This window comes from Schistocerca piceifrons, chromosome 5, assembly GCF_021461385.2.
Source record: "Schistocerca piceifrons isolate TAMUIC-IGC-003096 chromosome 5, iqSchPice1.1, whole genome shotgun sequence".
Classification (NCBI taxonomy): Eukaryota; Metazoa; Arthropoda; class Insecta; order Orthoptera; family Acrididae; genus Schistocerca; species Schistocerca piceifrons.
In genome coordinates this window covers 187,305,437-187,324,168 of record NC_060142.1, presented here as the reverse complement: position 1 = coordinate 187,324,168, position 18,732 = coordinate 187,305,437, and the positions used below count along the sequence as shown (strand labels likewise).

General features: G+C 41.6%; 1 protein-coding gene across 1 annotated transcript in view; it reads left to right on the top strand.

Annotated features, from left to right (window-relative positions):
• Positions 1-13,482, top strand: part of LOC124798876 (protein obstructor-E-like) — a 93,876-nt gene extending 80,394 nt beyond the window's left edge. Inside the window, exon 3 of the mRNA XM_047262408.1 lies at positions 13,153-13,482. Within this exon, the coding sequence (XP_047118364.1) occupies positions 13,153-13,482 (330 nt within the window). The remainder of the gene's footprint in view (positions 1-13,152) is intronic.
• Positions 13,483-18,732: the final 5,250 nt, after the last annotated feature.

The following is an 18,732-nucleotide window of genomic DNA, read 5'->3' as shown; positions in this document are numbered from 1 at the left end:
CCGCTAATAATGTGCCCTTTTATTAGAGTCTCAAGACATACATATTAAAATCTGGAGGCACTTGCATCGTGCATTTACCAAGTAGTGCAGTATGCTTTTAAAGCCTTTTTTCAACATAAGGCCGACAGATGTCATAACGCCGTTCCTGATCTGCGTACATTTGAATGTCAAGCAACACAAGAGACAGTGTCAGTAATTCTTATCGCTATATGCGAAAGCCACCTGCTAACATGTAACGGGAAAATACTTTGAAACATGGTGTTCTGGAATTTATCCGCATTATGTTTGAATGTTCAGTAGGGCTTGTGGGGAGAGGAGGCAATTATCTTCTACCAGAAAACAACGGGCCACAAAGAATAAAGGGAAGCCTCTATAAATATATATCACCTGTCACACTGCGTTTAGCACAAAGTAATATGTGTCTATTGATTAATCGTCTGGAGCAACTCTCGAATTAAAACAGGTCTGCAACGTCAAAGAACGCTTACATTTTTCATGTAGAAATGTGAACTCGAGAAACTGCACTGTGACAATCCGTTCGTAAAGGTGAAAAAACCCAAGGCACGTAGAATATCAACTTTGTCGTTTCTATTGTACAGAATCCAGAAACAAATTGAACAAAGAATATGAACGACCATATTATTCCCGCCGTGATTGTGTACATGTGTTTTAGGAGGAACATCAAAAATTTTAGATTATTTCGAATGAGATATCGCATGTAACACGTGTCCAAATTTTATTGGTTGCAGAGATTCAGCTGTTAAAATGCAACGCAAACAAACGCTCAGAGCTGTCAAACTCTGTTATGCTTACTTTCTAGGAGAAATCTAATGCAGGAGATTATGTCCGAGAAACGTGACCATTTTTACCGATTAATGTTTCTGGAAATGTTTGGTTTAGCTCATGCGTCACTCGACGGCTAAAATGTACATATATGCTCTTGTATCCAAAACAACCATGCTCATTTAAGAGAAAGGGTAGACAACACGATGCGATTATGCAAAATGCTCTGTCACCTGACTGTGTATAATACTACACAGTACGTTAATAGAAAAACGTTTTTAGAAGATTTGTCTCCACAAAGGCATGTGGGAATTTGTTGCACCACAGATGTGAGTTACGAGTGTTATTGATACCATCACGAATGAAAATAGCTTCATCAGTAAAAAGCATCCACTGGATTCCTCGGTAATCTGTAACTATTGATTTCATATTGTTCGGCATCACAGTCTTAATAAATTTGACGAAGAACTTTGTCCCACCTGTCTGTATGTTAAATTGCTTTATTGGGCACTACCGGAGTCGGACACGACCCACACTCAACTGCATCTATAGATGTATCTACATCAGTTGCTATAGATATACTTGGAAATGGGCTGTGCCTGTATCCAGTAATGCAAATTATAGTATTCAATATATGTTATAAAAGTAACGTATAATGTGCGAACCGCTATAACTTAGAAACGTGGGCCCTACGTACGATCAAGGGAGTTACGTGATGTGGTAACCAATTACCCGCCATCCACGAAGAAGGTTCCCGTTTTTACCTTAAGGGCGTATTTTGAAGACGTAAGGACTGAGGAGTTTCACCCTCTACAAATTTCTAGAACATTCAGGAACATTTGAGAGTATTAGAGAACTTTCCAGAACATTAGAGAGAATTTGGGAGCGTTACATAACATTCCAGAATATTCCGAACTGGTTCACAGCGATCCCGGATGTCCTAGAGTGTGCGGGGATAGTCTGGAGCATTCGAGAAGACTCCAGAATGTTCGTGAATATCCAGGAACATCCCAGATCACTGTGGAACATTCCAGAAAATTCTCGAATGTTGTGGAATGTTCTGGAATATTGTGGACGTTCTGGAATTCGCCACTGGTGGGGCTACCAAGAGGTATATAAAGCAAGACCCGTTGTGGTTTCGAATGCGAGTTTCTTATTAGTGACGAAGAGCGGAACCGAAATGTAGTGCAGTGAGTGAATAAAAATAATGAAGTGTGAGTAGTCGAAGCGATACAGTGACTGAATATAAACAGAAAATAAAGTGTGAAAAATGTGTAAAGCGTACTTAGTGTATTTGTCAACAAAAAGTTGATTTGATTTATATTTTAGACAATGCCCAAACGTAAATGGGGTGGAGGTCTTGCAAGTTCTGAATCGAAACGGAGAAAATAAAAAAGAACAGTAAAAAAAAACTAAACAGACGAAGAGCGTGAAGCACGTTCAAGTTCCCAACGAACGAGAACGAGCACCATGTGAAGCAGAAAATCCGAAGAATAACGAAATGAACGGACTAGGGTACCAAGAATTGTGACGTAATCTACGGACGAGAAGAAGTAAACAGTACAATCTAACAAATGAAGCATTCCACTGCATCCCGATGAAAGAATATAACAAACACAAACACATCATAATCGAAAAAAATGGATAACGTCTGCCAATTTCGCAAAGCGAATAATTCAGTACAGGAACACCATGATTCTGTTGCATGAATGGAAAAATTCGATTACCGCCACTGGAACCGCCTCCAACTATAAGTAGCTTACTCTGTAGTAGGAGCCGGCCGCGGTGGTCTCGCGGTTCTAGGCGCTCAGTCCGGAACCGCGTGACTGCCACGGTCGCAGGTTCGAATCCTGCCTCGGGCATGGATGTGTGTGATGTCCTTAGGTTAGTTAGGTTTAAGTAGTTCTAAGTTCTAGGGGACTGATGACCACAGATGTTAAGTCCCATAATGCTCAGAGCCATTTGAACCATTTGAACCATCTGTAGTAGGAAAGTAGAAAAATTTATACAGTACATGTATACCCCGGATAAGAAAATGAAAAACGTTGTCCATAAACATTGTTAATAGTTAATAGAATTTGTTATTAATAAAAATTATTTGCTTGTTCTCCTCTAACAAGTATTATAAATAGTTAGAATATGTTTTCAATAAAATCGTTTTGCCTCTTATACTTTAAAGTTCATCCTTTTATTCCAGCTACCACTCAATCTCATATCAACTACCTGAGAGAAGCCGAGTACCCCAGGTAGTTTAATATACTAGCTGGTGGAACAATGTCCTTCTTCAGATGTGTAATTATCCAACGGTACTGTACACACCCTTATATGGCAAGAGGTGATAACACGTAATGAACCCTGGAACATTATCATCGTCTTGGTGGTCTCGGAGTTAGGGTGTGGAGAGGTATAATGTTGCATGTTGCATTTTCGTATTGACCTCCAACCCGTAGAATACGGTACGCGCAGCGGTCAACGTTATTTCGGCATTGCACTTCTTTTCCGTGCGGATTTCATTGGTTCGTTCAACGCAGACATCATTTCTGTGGATGTCAATGCGAGAGCGCATAGTTGAGTGCTGATGGAGTTGCACTTGGAACCAATCTACTGATCTGCCTTTTCCCCCAACTTAAATCCCATCGATCATGTAAGGAATGCATTGAGAAGACGTACGGCAAAATGGTCACGTGCACCAACGACCCTCCACCAGTTTCCAGAATGATATTTTCACTCTGCAGCGGAGAGTGCGCTGTTATGAATCCGTCCTGGCAGATTAAAACTGTGTGCTCGACCAAGACTCGAACTCGGGACCTTTGCCTTTTGCGGGCAAGTGCTCTACCATCTGAGTTATCCAAGCACGACTCACGCCCCGTCCTCACAGCTTTACTTGGTAAAGCACTTACCCGAGAAAAGCAAAGGTCCCGAGTTGGAGTCTCGTTCTGGCACACAGTTTTAACCTGCCAGGAAAGTTTCACCTACCAGTTGTCAACCGCATTGCTTGAGGAATGGTACGTCCTACGACAATAATCCCGTGCCAGCCCTGTGACCAGAGGTGGACCACGTTGCAGAGCTTGTATTGCCATTCGCGGTGATTACACTTACTTTTGCCGGCCGTTGTGGCGTTCTAGGCGCCTTAGTTCGAACCGCGCGCCTGCTATGGTTGCAGGTTCGAATCCTGGCTCGGGAATGGATGTGTGTAATGTCCTTAGGTTAGTTAGGTTTAAGTAGTTTCCAAGTCTACGGGACTAATGACCTCAGGTGTTAAGTCCCACAGTGCTTAGAGCCATTTTGAACCATACACATCCTATTACGAAACATATTCTGCCTTTTGAGATGTCAGGTGGCCATCACAAATCGTGGTGTCTTTGAATGAAAGTTTCATCTCTGTGCGTTTCGTGGAGTAGTTTTTTAATTTACCTTCTATACTGCATTGTAGCAGTTCTTTCTAGGTATGGTCCAAGTTTCACCGAGCAGTGTTGCTTGGTTGTGACATATCATGCTAAAGTTTCTTTCATACATAAATTTTGCACGCCATTGTATTTATTTATAGCACTAACTGCCGATTTCGTCTTTAATTTTGAAATGACTACGTGTCATATGGTATCCAGTAAAAGGGTGGAACGTGGTAACAACCAAATTAATGACAATTATCTTTGAATTTTCTCACACGGATGGCGCGTAGTGTTGCACACATTTTTATTCATTGAGCATTGAAGCCGTTTCGTCGATAATGGGGAAGTGAAAACGCAACCATCTTTCAAAAACTCTTCGTCAAAGGCTCTACGTCCAAATTCCAATCTTCTCTCTCTGCCCTGTCTGTGTCTAATGGGGGTGTAAAAGAAATACCTATCATTTAACATTTCTACTGAACAATGTTACCTCATTCGTTACCTATGTGTTCTAGCCTTTTCCTGCGATCGTTGGTTGAGGAATGTGCAACTGATTACTTGAGAGACAGAATGTCACGAGTTATTGTAGAACGGAAGTCACTTGCCGATCGATCTGACACAAAAGTAAAACAGGAATATTGTTAATAAAGTAATATTACAGGCTCTAAGCCAACCTGTTTTTCAGTCACAAAAGCTTCCTCTGATGGGATTGTCTGTTCTGAAGAGTATGTGGCGAACGGGCTTAAGTGCTATAGGAAACTGTGGCCTGTGGTGTCTGACAGCAAGTTCCTAGTTGCTTTGAAAATAGTTATTTAGTACTTGTATATCGAAAGTTGGGTCCCAATTATCGATCAGCGTTGAAGTGCGTAAGTGCAATGGTCTTTATAAAAGAAAACTTTGATCACAAAAGTCGAGTGAGAGCAAAACTCGTTCATTCCCATGAATTCCTGATACAACTGATCGTTGACATCGGCCACGGTGCTCAACGATAATGCCATCTCAGTGTGAGCAAGGAGCTAGGGGTCTGCACCCGGTTATACACCCCTCTGTAAAACTTAAAGTCGACATAGCTACAGTAACCTAAGATATTAACCACATGATGAAAATGAACGAAAATACTGGGGCGTGTAGCCAAAGGTCTCCCAGTCGTGCACAGAATGTTAGACGTAACTTGACGTCAGTCTGCCCATAGCGGGAAAAGGGGCAGCACGAGGCAGTTGAAGGAACGAGAGAAAGAGACAGTGTGTGTCAGTAAGCGTACAGTTACGATGCATTGGGATGGTATTCTCCGTTACAACATTTGGAATATTTCACACTAGGAAAAATGATAGAAAAACTGGAAGATGGACAAACTGTGACAGGTGTAGCTCAGGAGTTTGGTATAGCATTGTCTTACGTGGAAGTGGAGCGTTCCGAGCTCCCGACACTGCTTACCGAAGGAGAGGAGATGACCGACGCGGTCAACCACAGCAGCAGGTGACCGCTACGTAGTGCAAAAGGCAAGAAGAGACACGCGACAGGCAGCGGGTGCAATTGCAACCACATTTAACAAGTCTGTATGACACCCAATCTGACCCTCTGGTGGGAGGGGGAGGGGGGAGGGCACTGCGGCTGCATGGGAGTGTTCGATTTACCCGTTGATGAGTACGTTGTGTTACGTTGACATCATCACACGATGGTATGTATCCAGAGAAGGGGCGACAACGCATAATCCACCCAGTAGCATTGTAGGGCAGCATCGTTTTGGTGGTCCAAGCCTTAGAAGGCATAATGTTGCACGGGCGTACTGACCTCCAAATCTGTATTCGCCGAATACCCTCTAGTTCAAAGAGTTCCTACAACGGAGATGCTCGAGACGGTCGCTCACCGCTGTCAACAAAGCTTCCACAAAATTTAAGTCGGGGCGGAATGCACCGCTGAAGAAAGAATACACTGTCAGGGTAACGTTGAACAGTGAGAGTAGCCTTCGATCTTGATGGTCGGAAGATTTGTGATCACTGTAGCCCCTCATTTTTCATTCGGTGTTCACGGTGAAAGTTAAAGGTTTGTTTTGAACATTTATTGATGGTCGGCGATGTCCGTTTTGTAAAGTGTAGTACATACATCCCATAGGAGGTTGATTTCTGCTCCTCCGGGAAATTCGCTATTCTGTCGCTGTCCTGATGCACATGTAACGCCATTAGCAGCTACTGTTTTTCCTATCATAGCTGCTAACACAACACTTTCAACTAAGCCTTACTAAAATTGAACCACCGACCTCAGGCTCAAGATGTCCCCTGTCAATTCAACTGGAAACACCAATCTTTGGAGCGAAAGAATGGACCTTTCCACACCGGATGGGCAACGTCTCATTGGTGGTGTCAGAACAGAACTGGCAGCACGGCGCCTTTCGCTCAGGGCTAAGCAATGCACCGGCTCAGCTGACAAAAGCATGAAATTAACTGTAATCTTACTTCCACGTAAAATGCTCCCTTTCCTCACGAGGTTCATTGACTGCCTCTTCCTGACAAAGAGAACCCAGAAACCACAACAGGAAAACACCTTCCACTGAGAAAAATGCAAAGCTGCACTCTTAGCAAATGTGCCCAGTACACTATTAATAAAATTATCCATGAATATGAACCAATAGCGTGCACCGATATGCGACAATAATGTCACAATGTCGTTTGGTAAAGCGCTAAAAGGACGTTCCTTCAGAGCAACGAATAGCCAAAATCAGTCACTCAAGCAGCTCCACGAAGGTGATACACAGCACATAAACTGACAGTACTCTACTTAGTGACTACACTTTAGCCTCACTAAAGATACACGAGATAACCTGAAACGCCTTTTTTGACTTTGGAGCTTCTGAGAGTAGTTTGTTTGTTATGTTATTTGTCATTTTACACTTAGTTTCTTGAAATCCAGTCATATGGAATACTACAAACTTTACATTTTACGAGACAGTAATCAGTTTGCACTTACGCTTTATGGAGAACAAATGATGGGGCATAATAAGCTGAACGTTGAATTGAATAAAAATGTAACAGAACGTCAATCTTGTAAAAAAATAGAAGAAAGGGAAAAAGGGATGAAGAATCAAAGAAAAAGTACTGTTACAGAGTTAAACTTGTAAATAATGTAGGGCACAAAATTATGGGCTACTGAAGTTAATGGTATACATGAATACAGAGAGAGGTGTAGTCTGACCTAGTATTATTTCAAGCTACTAAAGGTTTAGTTCGTATTTGAAGTGGAGAAGCGTGTGGCATATGATGCGACGAAACAGGTAGTTACATAATGTGTCTTAATAATTTGATAAAAACTCTGCAGAATGATATATTTTGGCAACAAAAGTGTGAAAATATGGACTGTGGCGGCAGTAAGATCATTGAGCCTAATTTTCCAATGTTACAAATCTGCGCCATTAATAAAAATTGATAATTGACAAATGGAGGAAAGCAGCCCTTTTCATGTTTATATAATAATTTATTGCATCACATAATTTTCACATAATCGGTTCTGGCAATTTGTCGTGATATGTAACAGTTCTAGTTATGCACTTTGAACATCATGAAATCGTGTAACTAGTGTCATTTAACAAACTCGAAGAGAGAGAGAGAGAGCGAGGGAGAGGGGGGTGGGGGAAACAACGACGCTCCACGTAGGAATTATCCGAAAGGGACGGAAATCGGTAATGTGATATACAGTTTTATACCATCAAATTATTACAATTTCAGAAAGAAATAAAGTTTGTTGCGACATCCGTGGTGTGGTGCTGCGGAAGATCGTCTAAAGAACATATTACCGGAACCTACTGACGAGGTTAACGGGAGGTTGTCAAGCTGAAGTACTTGGGAAAGGTATTGGCATTTTCACTCCACGACCACACCTCGGTTCAGTCTGCCCAGGATAGAAATATGATGCTTCTGTAAATTACAAAATTTTGCCTGACCTCCCACATTTTCCTGACTAGCCTACAGTGGATTCTCCCTCTTTCATCGGATGAAGCAACCATTGTGTGGTATGCATTTCCAGAATCCAGAATGATGATGAGGTGTTGTTCCAGATAGAACGCTGCTTCAGCAACCAGAGGCAAATCTCCTACAATGAAGATTACTATTACATCATTCCTTGTCGGGAAAAATATGAGGTAGTGAAGGATAAATACGTAGAGGCCTAATACCACAACCAACTTTCAAGGTCACAGCTTCACTTTTTTTCGAGCTGATAATTAAAGGTTTATTACAGCCCGTCGTGAACAGGGTCGTAACTCATATTCACTTGCACACACGGTCACTCAGTCAGAAAACTCTTTTCCAATAATCTTTCCGCAACAGAAAGTTGAAGACTGTACTGCCATCCATCCTTCTACCATTGACCTGGGTGGTAAGGACACTATAGACATAATAATACATTTTTTTATATGTGAGTTACATAGAACTGACGTACGTAACAGCTTGAATCTAATGTAATTCGCAGCCAGAAAGTAATTTCTGCGTAATGATAGACATCATCTACTTTTTAACTTTGTGCAGCTGCTTACCCATAAACACCGTGCTGTGTAAAGTGAGCGAGTGAGACAACGTGCCCAAGAAAACGCGTACCGCTGCTGCCAAAGCCACGCCTATTGCGCAACCTATTTGCGATAGCGCTGTTTTCCGCAATCACGTCAAAATTAATACGCTTTGAAGTGTTTGATGTATTCGAATAGTAATGATAACTAAATCTTCAGTCAGAGAACGTTTAAGCCTTATCTGTCGGTATCTCTGCTTCTATTTTGCTCTATCAGGATTCGTGACGCACAAAACGGGTATTTAAGCTCGCCAAAAACGAGGGAGGGTCACCTAGACGGACCGCAGAGAACGACCATCATGAGGGGTAAGTTCTCGGAGCTGGCCTCCTGCAAGCCGCATACAATTGAACTTTTATCGCACCTGTCAAAGCACTAAATTTTGTAACGTACTAAGACTTTACTGGTGCGGGGCTCCAACGGTTCTCGGAAATTGACTGACGTAAGATAATATGCCTCAAAATTCCATCGAAGCTTCCGTTTACCACAAATTTGATACCTGATATCTTGAGAAAGGCTATACTAGAATTGCCTCGAGAGAAACGGAACTTTTCATGACTAATGTCCTCCTAACTTATGTATTATGGAACTAAGTAAGAATTTGTTGTATCGACGTTAGTGAATAAAAGGCCAAGGAAGGCAGTAGGTTATTCCTGCGGCTTATGAGCTAGGACAACAAGATACTTGAGTAATACAGTAAATTTATGACATTCATTTCGATGTCGACTCAAGTACTGCTTTCTATACGAAGTTGAAACTTCGAACTCTGTTTTACTTTAAGATTCTAGAAATTAAATATTGTTTTTGTAATACGTGGTATAGAGTCAGTTAAGGGAGCATGCAGTCTGTAATAGTGGGCTGTGAATTTTTTGTCTTGTTCGAAATATAAAAAAGTAGTTAGACAACCGATGTCATTTGCTGAATTGCCATGTTACGATCACAGTCCCTAATGTAATCGGTAGCCTAGAATGCAGTGTGAAAAATAATATGTGGGAGTGCATTGCAAACAACAGATTTACAAGGTGGTTAAAAATGTTTGCAATGGACTACAAGCAACCACCACAAGAGAGCAGATATAATATTTGCATTTTTTTGGAACTCATTTAGTTTTACACTCATGCGGCTAAATGTAACGATTCACCAAAGACATCAGTTTTCACCGATTTTTAAGGTATTATTTCAGAGCAGGTCATTGCTTTAATTCACTTTGACCTTGATCTGAGAACAGGGTTCGTTTGTGAAACAAATAGCGACTGATGAGAAGACACATACACAAACAGGACTCTCCCTTCCCCTATGTCAGCCCGTATTCTAAAGATAAGAAAATATTTCATTAAATTCCATTCCGTTTGCTGTACACCACGACTGTGTGATAAAAATTTATAACAACTTTTAAAACTATTCGGTACACTCCATTAAGAAATTTTTTTCATTTATAAGCAATTATCAATCGATGTAACACCTACATCGTTCTCAATGGACTGAGATCACTCACTGTAATTTCGGTAAGACGTAATTTTGCCAGTTGGCCGTATAAGCAGCGAGACCTTAAACTTATTTCCTTTGCAGGTGTTTTTCTGATTGCAAGCTGTCTGCTGGCTTCGCTGGTGGTTGTCAGCCATGCAGCGACTCTCAGACAGCGCCATATGGTAAGAATTTTCTTCGGCAGAAACTGAGTTATCAGTATTTTCTCACTGCCATCAACATTTTAAATGTTTCAGAACGTAAGATGTTTTTCTCTAGGTTCGTCTTGATTGCACAGAAGTGACTAGGTTTCTCAGCTCTTTTGTAATCTAACTCGCGCGAAAACAGGGGTCTTTTGTCACAAACGAGATCTGCTTCCACAAAAATATGTAGTTTGTATGCTACTTCTGTATTATAACCGTATACAGTGTGTTATGCGAGAACGAATCAATAGACGTAGTAAGAAAACTTTGTCGCATTTCACAAAGATTCAACATAACTTATAGTTACGAACAGACGCAGGATGACTCAGAAACGAGAATTTTTTCCAGCGAAGACGCAATTAGATTTACTATCTCATATTGTCAGGAACGAGTCGAATGAGTAAAGCTTTTTTTCTGTTTTGCTGAAAGTGAATATTTTTTTTATCAACACGTCAAACTTGGTTGTATTAAACAATTCAACAGAAAAATTTTACTATAGTGAAACCTGTGTCACTTCTAACAGTGCTCATGTGGACTATTGGCAACGTGAATATGAAGTTGAAACGGGAGAAACAGACGTTGCGAAAACAAGACATCATGTGCCGTCGGACTTTGCGGTGAGTGGTTGTAAAATATCGCAAGAAATCTGCGGAAGCAGTTACCCGTCAGTTACGAAGTGCTAAGTGAGGTTAGGCTGGCACTGACTGCTCATATGAAGTTAAAAACAATGGGACACAATAGTCCAACCGTTTCTCATGAGTCACACATCTATAGTCACTACAGTCCGTCGACTGAGGTGATCTAAGAATCGACAAAACTGAACAGTGGATGACGGGAACGAGTGATATAGAGTGACGAATCAGGTCAGAACCGCTGGAAGTCCGATGGAAGGGTTAGAGTGTGGCGAATGCCTAGAGAACATTAGCTGCAATTACGTGTAGTACCAACAGTAAAGGACAGAGGTGGTGTTACGGTATGGGAGCCTTTACAGTTCACCCGTGATAGAGGGATGGCGTCCTTGACTATTAACCACAACGTCCTGCGTCCCGGATTCGAACCCTGGTCATATTTTGAATAAAAATCATAAGTAATCATGGCCCAAGACTTCTGGGATAAGAAGTCACCCTCGTTCTACCAACGGTCTGGTCAAAGAGGGCGGAAGAGTGGACAGATTTTCATGGCAGTCTCTTGCTCTTGGGACGGGAAACTGTCCCTAAATGACGGAAGAATCAGCAATGCTCGACTACATGAGGATGCTAAAGGCGATGGATAGTACTGCGTTAAAGACAGATAATGTGTATCCACAGGACGTGTGGCCTGTTACTTAAAAAAGGGATCATGATGTTCTCTCCATTGGGAAAGAGTCCGGATTACTCCCGCGTACGGATCTGAGGAGGAGATTGCGAAGGGGGAGGTGACCGTGAGTAAAAGATGGGATAACCACCGACGAGATAACTTCCTGGGAATCTCAGCATGGAATTCCAGAAGTTTGAACGTAGTGTTAAAGATAGAAAATTTGAAAATAGAAATGCAAAGGCTCAAACGCAGCTAAACGCGAAGAAACAGAAGGAAGTGTTGTAGGAGAATATGGGCATCATAGTAGAAATGAGGGAGAAGAAAGACTAATTGAGTTCTGCAACAAATTTCAGATGATACTAATGAACACTCTGTTTAAGAATTACAGGAGGAGGAGGCATACTAGGAAAAGGTTTAAAGATGTTGAGGTGGGTACCCATTGTGCACAGATCCGATAGCCAAGCAAAGCAATAGCTTGACCCACACGTTCTTGTGAAATGCCAGTTGTGCTTGCAGTTTCTCTCTGTGTCATACGACGATCGTCCTGAATCAATCTATCAACTGGTGGAACTCGGTGGTTGCTGTCCCAAGACCTCCAACTCTTTGTCACGCAGGTCAGATGTTCCAGCCTCAACATCTTACTCGCACAACGACGCATAGTACTCACATCTACGCAATCACCATAAACTGCTTTTATTCTGTGATGAATCTCCTTTGGGGTGACACCTTCTGCTGTCAAGAATTCAATGAATGCACGTTGCTTAAATCGCATTGACCGACCGTCTCCGCAGGGCACTATACTTAACACTGTAACAACACAACCGTTCAATGTTAAGACTTCCCGCCGATTGGAGCTGTAGAGAAGAGGCTACGGAAAAAGCCAGTATCTGCCACATACCGATGCTGCCAACTGTTGAAGAGTTACGAAGGTGGAGGGACCACTTTTCAGTCAACCCTCGTATTTGTTTTTCAGTCCTCCCTCTCTCTAGTGACTCTGTAGCAAGTAGATTTCGACCCTGAAGGGCAGTGGTAGAGACAGGCAAAGAACGTGTTAATCGAGGGCTACCAACGTCGCCCTATTGAACTCAAAAAGCTTCAATGCCGCAAATGAGTTGAGATATGTGACTGGTGGCAGAGACAATATCTGATAAGCGAAGTGAATTGTATTTCAAATTCCCTAATATGTCACAGGCTTAACGTCATTGCTACTATCATTTAAAAGGTTTCGTCCAAAAAAATCAGTTTTTTTTCTCAAGTCAGAGCCTTATTTTACATTTTTCTCCCCATACATGAGATCTAGAAGAATTTCGTACTATCCTTCAGCTATACCTCTTAAATTTATACACAAGAAGAGAGTCTTTACCTTCCTGTAAGTTATGGATGTTGGTCTTTGTGCTAGGAACAATATCTACTTTATCTTTTTCGGTTCACTGACAGAAGCTTTCACTCACTGCTTTTCCATTTACAGGTACTGGTAGCAAACGCGGGCTGCAGCGGAGCGGGAGAGCCGTTCCCCAACCCTGATGACTGCGGCAGTTTCCTGCAGTGCGAGGCGTCAGGCGTCGCAGCGGTCAAGCAGTGCCCCGCCAACCTGCACTTCAACGCGGTGCTCAAAGTGTGCGACTACCCGTGGTCCGCCAACTGCAAGGAGGCGGACAGCTCGTCTGGGGACAGTTCTTCTCAAGAAGACGACGATTCCTCATCTGAAGAGGCAGACAAGGCCGTTGCTAAAGTCAGTAAGAAACTAGAGTCAGGTGCACCAGCAAAGAAACCAAAGGCCATTGCTCTTCATGCCTAAGATTGCATTACATTTCTCCATGCGCCACGTCTGACAAAGGTCAGAATGATTCACGTACGTTCAACTAGTTCACCTTTATTGTTTAGTAGTAAAAATTCATGAAAACAGTTCTGTGACAAATGCATCTCTTTCATAAACCGACAGAAAAAACAGAGCGAAACTCGCCGTTGATTATGATAAGGCTAATTATAATACGTCATTAGTCTTTAGTTTCTGTCCTCTGAAAACTTTTTGACTTTCTGGACAAATACGTCTGTGATAAAAGACGACTGTAAGAACTCTATATCTCTCTCGACCCAAGCTTTTCAAAGCGGCAACTGCTAATTTAGTTCTCTTTTGACGTAACTTGTGCTGTGAAAAAAGTAGCATAGCAAGAGTAAAAGTTGTACCTAAGAAATATTAATTTGGTATGCGGTTATTTACGTGGCTGTCTTTGTCAGAAGCCAAGAAACAAGTAAATAATAAAAAACTACGGCCGTTATTCATGTGACACAAACAGATTGGTTGGTGTGCTAGAATGTAGCTATTAAAATTGTAATTTAGAATGTAGTGATCAGCAATTATTTGAAATAAATATGAAAAATATATTCTTTGCATTATGTCATTACACGAATAAATGCCTCCCTTGTGTGGTCATCACGTCTGCAGCTGTTCATGCTGTATATGGTACTGAAAAACGTTTTTACCAGTTGGACTGTGAAGAAAAATCTTGTGGAGAAATTTCATAGACAGAATCAACTAATACTAATCATCAGAATAGTGCCTTTATTTCATTTACCAAACTATCTCTTTACATCATTGATTCCTTTAATCTGAACTTGTTCTTTTGAGAGACAACGCAGAGAAGCGTAAGTTATTTGGTTTTTACTTTATGTACATGTGATCAAACTAGCGGGTACTTTGTTGATCTTAATATCAATTGTGAAAACACATTATTTTTGTAGTATGGAAAATGTGTGGTGATATTATAAACACGCAATTTTACGAAATAGCATGTAACATCATAGAACTGCTGGGAAGGATTACAGGCTGTATAGCTCAAAAGCACTTCACAAAGTGAGGCTACCACCAAGTTATGTTCTAGTGGAATTTCTTTCTCCTCAACTCACCATCGCCTTCGGCATTTCCTATCGCTCCCCATTACTTCGTGACATAATTTCCATTATTACTTCATTCAGAAGGTCCTAAGAAGATATCAAACCGAAATCGACAAAAATTATATTTCAGTAGCACAGTAATGAAGGAAGTATCCCGAATCATCATTACAGAACTGACTTGGAGCTAGAGGAGCAAATACCAAGTACTTAAGCTGCCCATGAGAAGCCTCGTCTCTTGGCTTGGGATCACCTCAGAATATCGGCTTGAAAGAACAGAAACGAAATTAGCACAGGCTGTGCCACGAGTGATTAGACTCAGGGAAGATCTAGTGTCAACTGCCAAGGACAAGCAATCACTCTAAATAAAGGACCGTTACTACAGATCATTCTTTTCCCGTCTTCATAAAATTACGCACATCTACTTATTGGTTGGGAGTAGTGTAATGTATGCTACACTTGTAGTTAAATATTATATTTAAATAGCTTAGTTCAGTTTCATTTTCGTCAAGCATTCAGTGTCCGAGGCAACCACGTTTCATCAGCGAAAATATGTTGTTCACACATTAATATGCCCGCAGTTTAGCTTCAGACAAAAAGAGGCATAAAGTCAAGAACGAAGATAGCGAAGTGATGCCACACTTACGTAAACAAGAACAGAAATATTTTAAAAAATTTATTTCCACTTGTAGTTTCGGACACTAGCCGTTCTCAAGTGGATCTACGTAACAGATGAGGAGGAACAGACATAATCGCGCCTCACTGGCTACACACCAAACAAATGCAAAGGATCGAAGGTTCTGTCTGATATCACTTTCCATCAGGGACACTACACTGGCATTGAGCCACTAGTACCGACTGGTTAATGGATAATAAGGGTAGGATTTGGGCAACTCTCCGCCTGTGGTGGCAGTACAAAGTACTTTTTGCTATCAAAATTATGCAAACGGCTGATCCTGTGATGTTGAAGCAGTGGCGATGTTTGGCTTGATATTTTGTTACATGGTCGAGCAGATGATCCATCGTCACTCGACCATTTTCGTGGCTATTGTCTGATCCAGCGAAACAAGAAGAGTTGTATCTAGCAGGTCTTATAAGTGGGTTATGTTTTCCTTGGGCAGAATTTTGAAGGACTGCATAGTTGGTGTTTAGAGTTGTGGTTCCGGTTATGGATGCGTGTAACGGGAAAGAAGCTCCTAAAATGACCCGTTGCGTAATTTACCAACAAACCCGAACCCTGCAGTTCTGTTCCCTGTGTGATATTTTCAGTAGCAGGTGCAAATGGCAACTATTGGGTTCAGCACAGAGAATAGCCAGTGTGACCCTGTATTTTGAGAGAATTCTGGTTCACTTCTAATGATCTCCCTGTGGAATTAGGTCGCAGGCTTCTCAGAGCGAAACAAAGTGTGCTTATATGACTCAGGGAACATGTGTTTCTGTTTTTTGTGGCCGAAAGCGACTGACACAGTTCGGCACTGCAGTAATTCCGATTTCGAAAGTAGGATATGTGACTTCCTATTGGGCGATACAAATAACATTTCTTGTAACTCCTAAGTGCACAAATTTCTGCAGTGCTACCCAGGCCATTGGGCAGGTCTGGATAGCAAAACATCAAACTGGTAATATTTACATATTAATGGTACACGCACCCATAACTTCAACCAGGTCCCCCTTTGCGTAATGCCTACAGTGGTGAGTATCTGACACGAATTTTACGTATCCCAAGAACTCTCCCGGAAGTGCGAGTATGTGGATCTAATGGCCAGTGTATAGGAGAGCTTCCTGCAGTTCCGTAATTTCACTGCGCTTGTCAGTGATACTTTTGGCGAGAGTGCGTTTAAACCTCGACTGTGCGTCCGTATTGTCTAGTTGGGTCTTAAAAACGTCTCAGTCGTCATTTATTACTGATTCCCACATGTGAATAACGAGGGCGGCGGCCACATTCATAACTGCATGGAGTCGTTTATGACATTTTCGAGACGTGTGAGCTGCGTGGGGGGTATTTTAAGGGCCTCATGGTCCACTTACAAGTCTGCTTGTACCTGTAGTAACATGGTCTTTGTCTTTCCTGAGTCTTCCGTAACATCAGCCTCTTTTCTGTCGAATCCGTGGGGCAGATTCCGTGGTAGAGTGCAGCTGCTCCTGAAAACAACGGAAAACTGTTGATAATAGTTGCTGTTTCCATCGAGAATCGTTCAACCCAATCTTCAATTGTGTCATGGATCTCAGTTTTCAAAACGTGTTGTTAAGGTCGACTATGCTGTTCCAACATCACGGCTGCTGCGTGAAAATAGCCCCACCATTCTATGGATATGCCTTGAGAGCTTCTACCACTTTGTATCTGCCTACCAAGCTCAAAAACACAACAACAATGATGCTTCTTTGTTTTCACCTGCCTCTTTGTCTTGCGCTTGATGACCGAACGTGGAGCTGCTACACTTTGCTCTTCGTAATTTAGTTTAGGTTGGGAGTAGACCATACCCTGTCGGGAGACGAAATTCCCTCTTAGTGTTATAATACTAGCAGGTATATCGTGCTTCACATGCCTAGTTCCACCTTTATCTTTTTTATTTCTACGACCACTTTCCTTCCCCCTTCAGAAGAATCTGAGTCCGTGGTTCTGGTTTACCCTAAAATGGACGAATTTTTCCTACGGGACCAACTGTGCTTCAAATCAGAAGCTGCAGCTTGAAACTAGGTGGAGATGTCATTTAGACCACTTGAAACAGTCCTTGATGACGCGAAATAAACAGTTTAGTATTTCTTTCAGCACATGACCCATAGCGCAACATGGTGCTTTTAAAATTTGGTTTCTTGGTGTGGGTGCATTCCTGCCATTCATTTGTAACCTGATGCGGGATACAGTTTAACCTTTTACTAAAATATCGAAAGGCTGATAGTCTTATCCCAGGACAGGCACTTAAAAAGTGTAATTCACTTTTTGGGCAAAAACCATCCTTATACGGAGATAAGTCCGTGTCTTCGTGAATATTTGAGTTATATACTGCTACTACATATGGTAGTAGTGTACCTGAATCATTATTGCTACTGTTTACGTAATAATATTTTCCCCAATGTTCTAAGAACTCTTTCAACTCTGCTGTTTACCTAGTGGTGACGTGCACTAGTTTGTAACTCCTTTATGCCTGATAGTCGGCTTAGCTGCTGCTGTAACTTACATAGAAATTTGGTGTCTTGGTCAGTTATTAAGGTGCTTGGTGTTCTGAATTGCAGTGACCATTGGTTAACCGCAGCCTGTGCCACCACTTCTGCCTCTTGATTTGGTATGACGATGGTGTCCAAAAACGTGAAAAATGATCACTTATAGTTAATAACTATCGATTCCCAACTGGTGTTTGTGCAAAGGGTCAAGTAAATCCATTCTGATCATTTGGAATCATCTATGTGCCTCAGGTAACCTTTGTATTGAGGTTTTCTGACGACTCGTCTCAGATCTTTGAGTACAAGAACTGTAGTTGTTCACTAAACACTTTATCTCTCATCTCCTCATTTTTAGCCAATAATTATCTGCAACATTGAAGTCCTTCGCACGTCATTCACTACGTCCTGCCTACATGGCATCATGAGCCTGCCTCAGTACTTCATTTTCATAATTTTCTGGCAAAACTATGTCGCGGTTGCATCTTGTTTGCTTGTATAGCATCGTGTCAGAGCTGAACTGCCCTCGACTCGTTAACTGCTGGCTGTCTGAATCAACAGGCTGAGCCCTGCACCATTCTTCCACACGCATACCTCAATACACTCAACAGCACATACTTTTGTAACTAGATCTGTCTTTCATCCTGCAAGACTTTGCTGGGTGTTGTACAACGTCAGATCCAAAGTCGCTTAGTAATAAATCTCAGTGGATCAAATGACTTGTCGGATCTTTTAGTCCAAGAAGCCATTTTAGTGCTGCATGATCTCTTATGGCTTTAACATGCAACTATAACAACTAAAATAGGTGATACAAAACACATGCATGAGGATTCTTTTGCAGTAGTTGAATATTTATTTCATGCTTTATTTTGCTGTCTAGAGGTGTAAGTTATTGTATGTTATTTCCTGCCTATGTCTTGATTCAAAATACGGCCTAGAGCATCGATGCAAGAGCCACATGGCAAAATAACTTCTTTTTCATAGGAAAAGCAAGGAT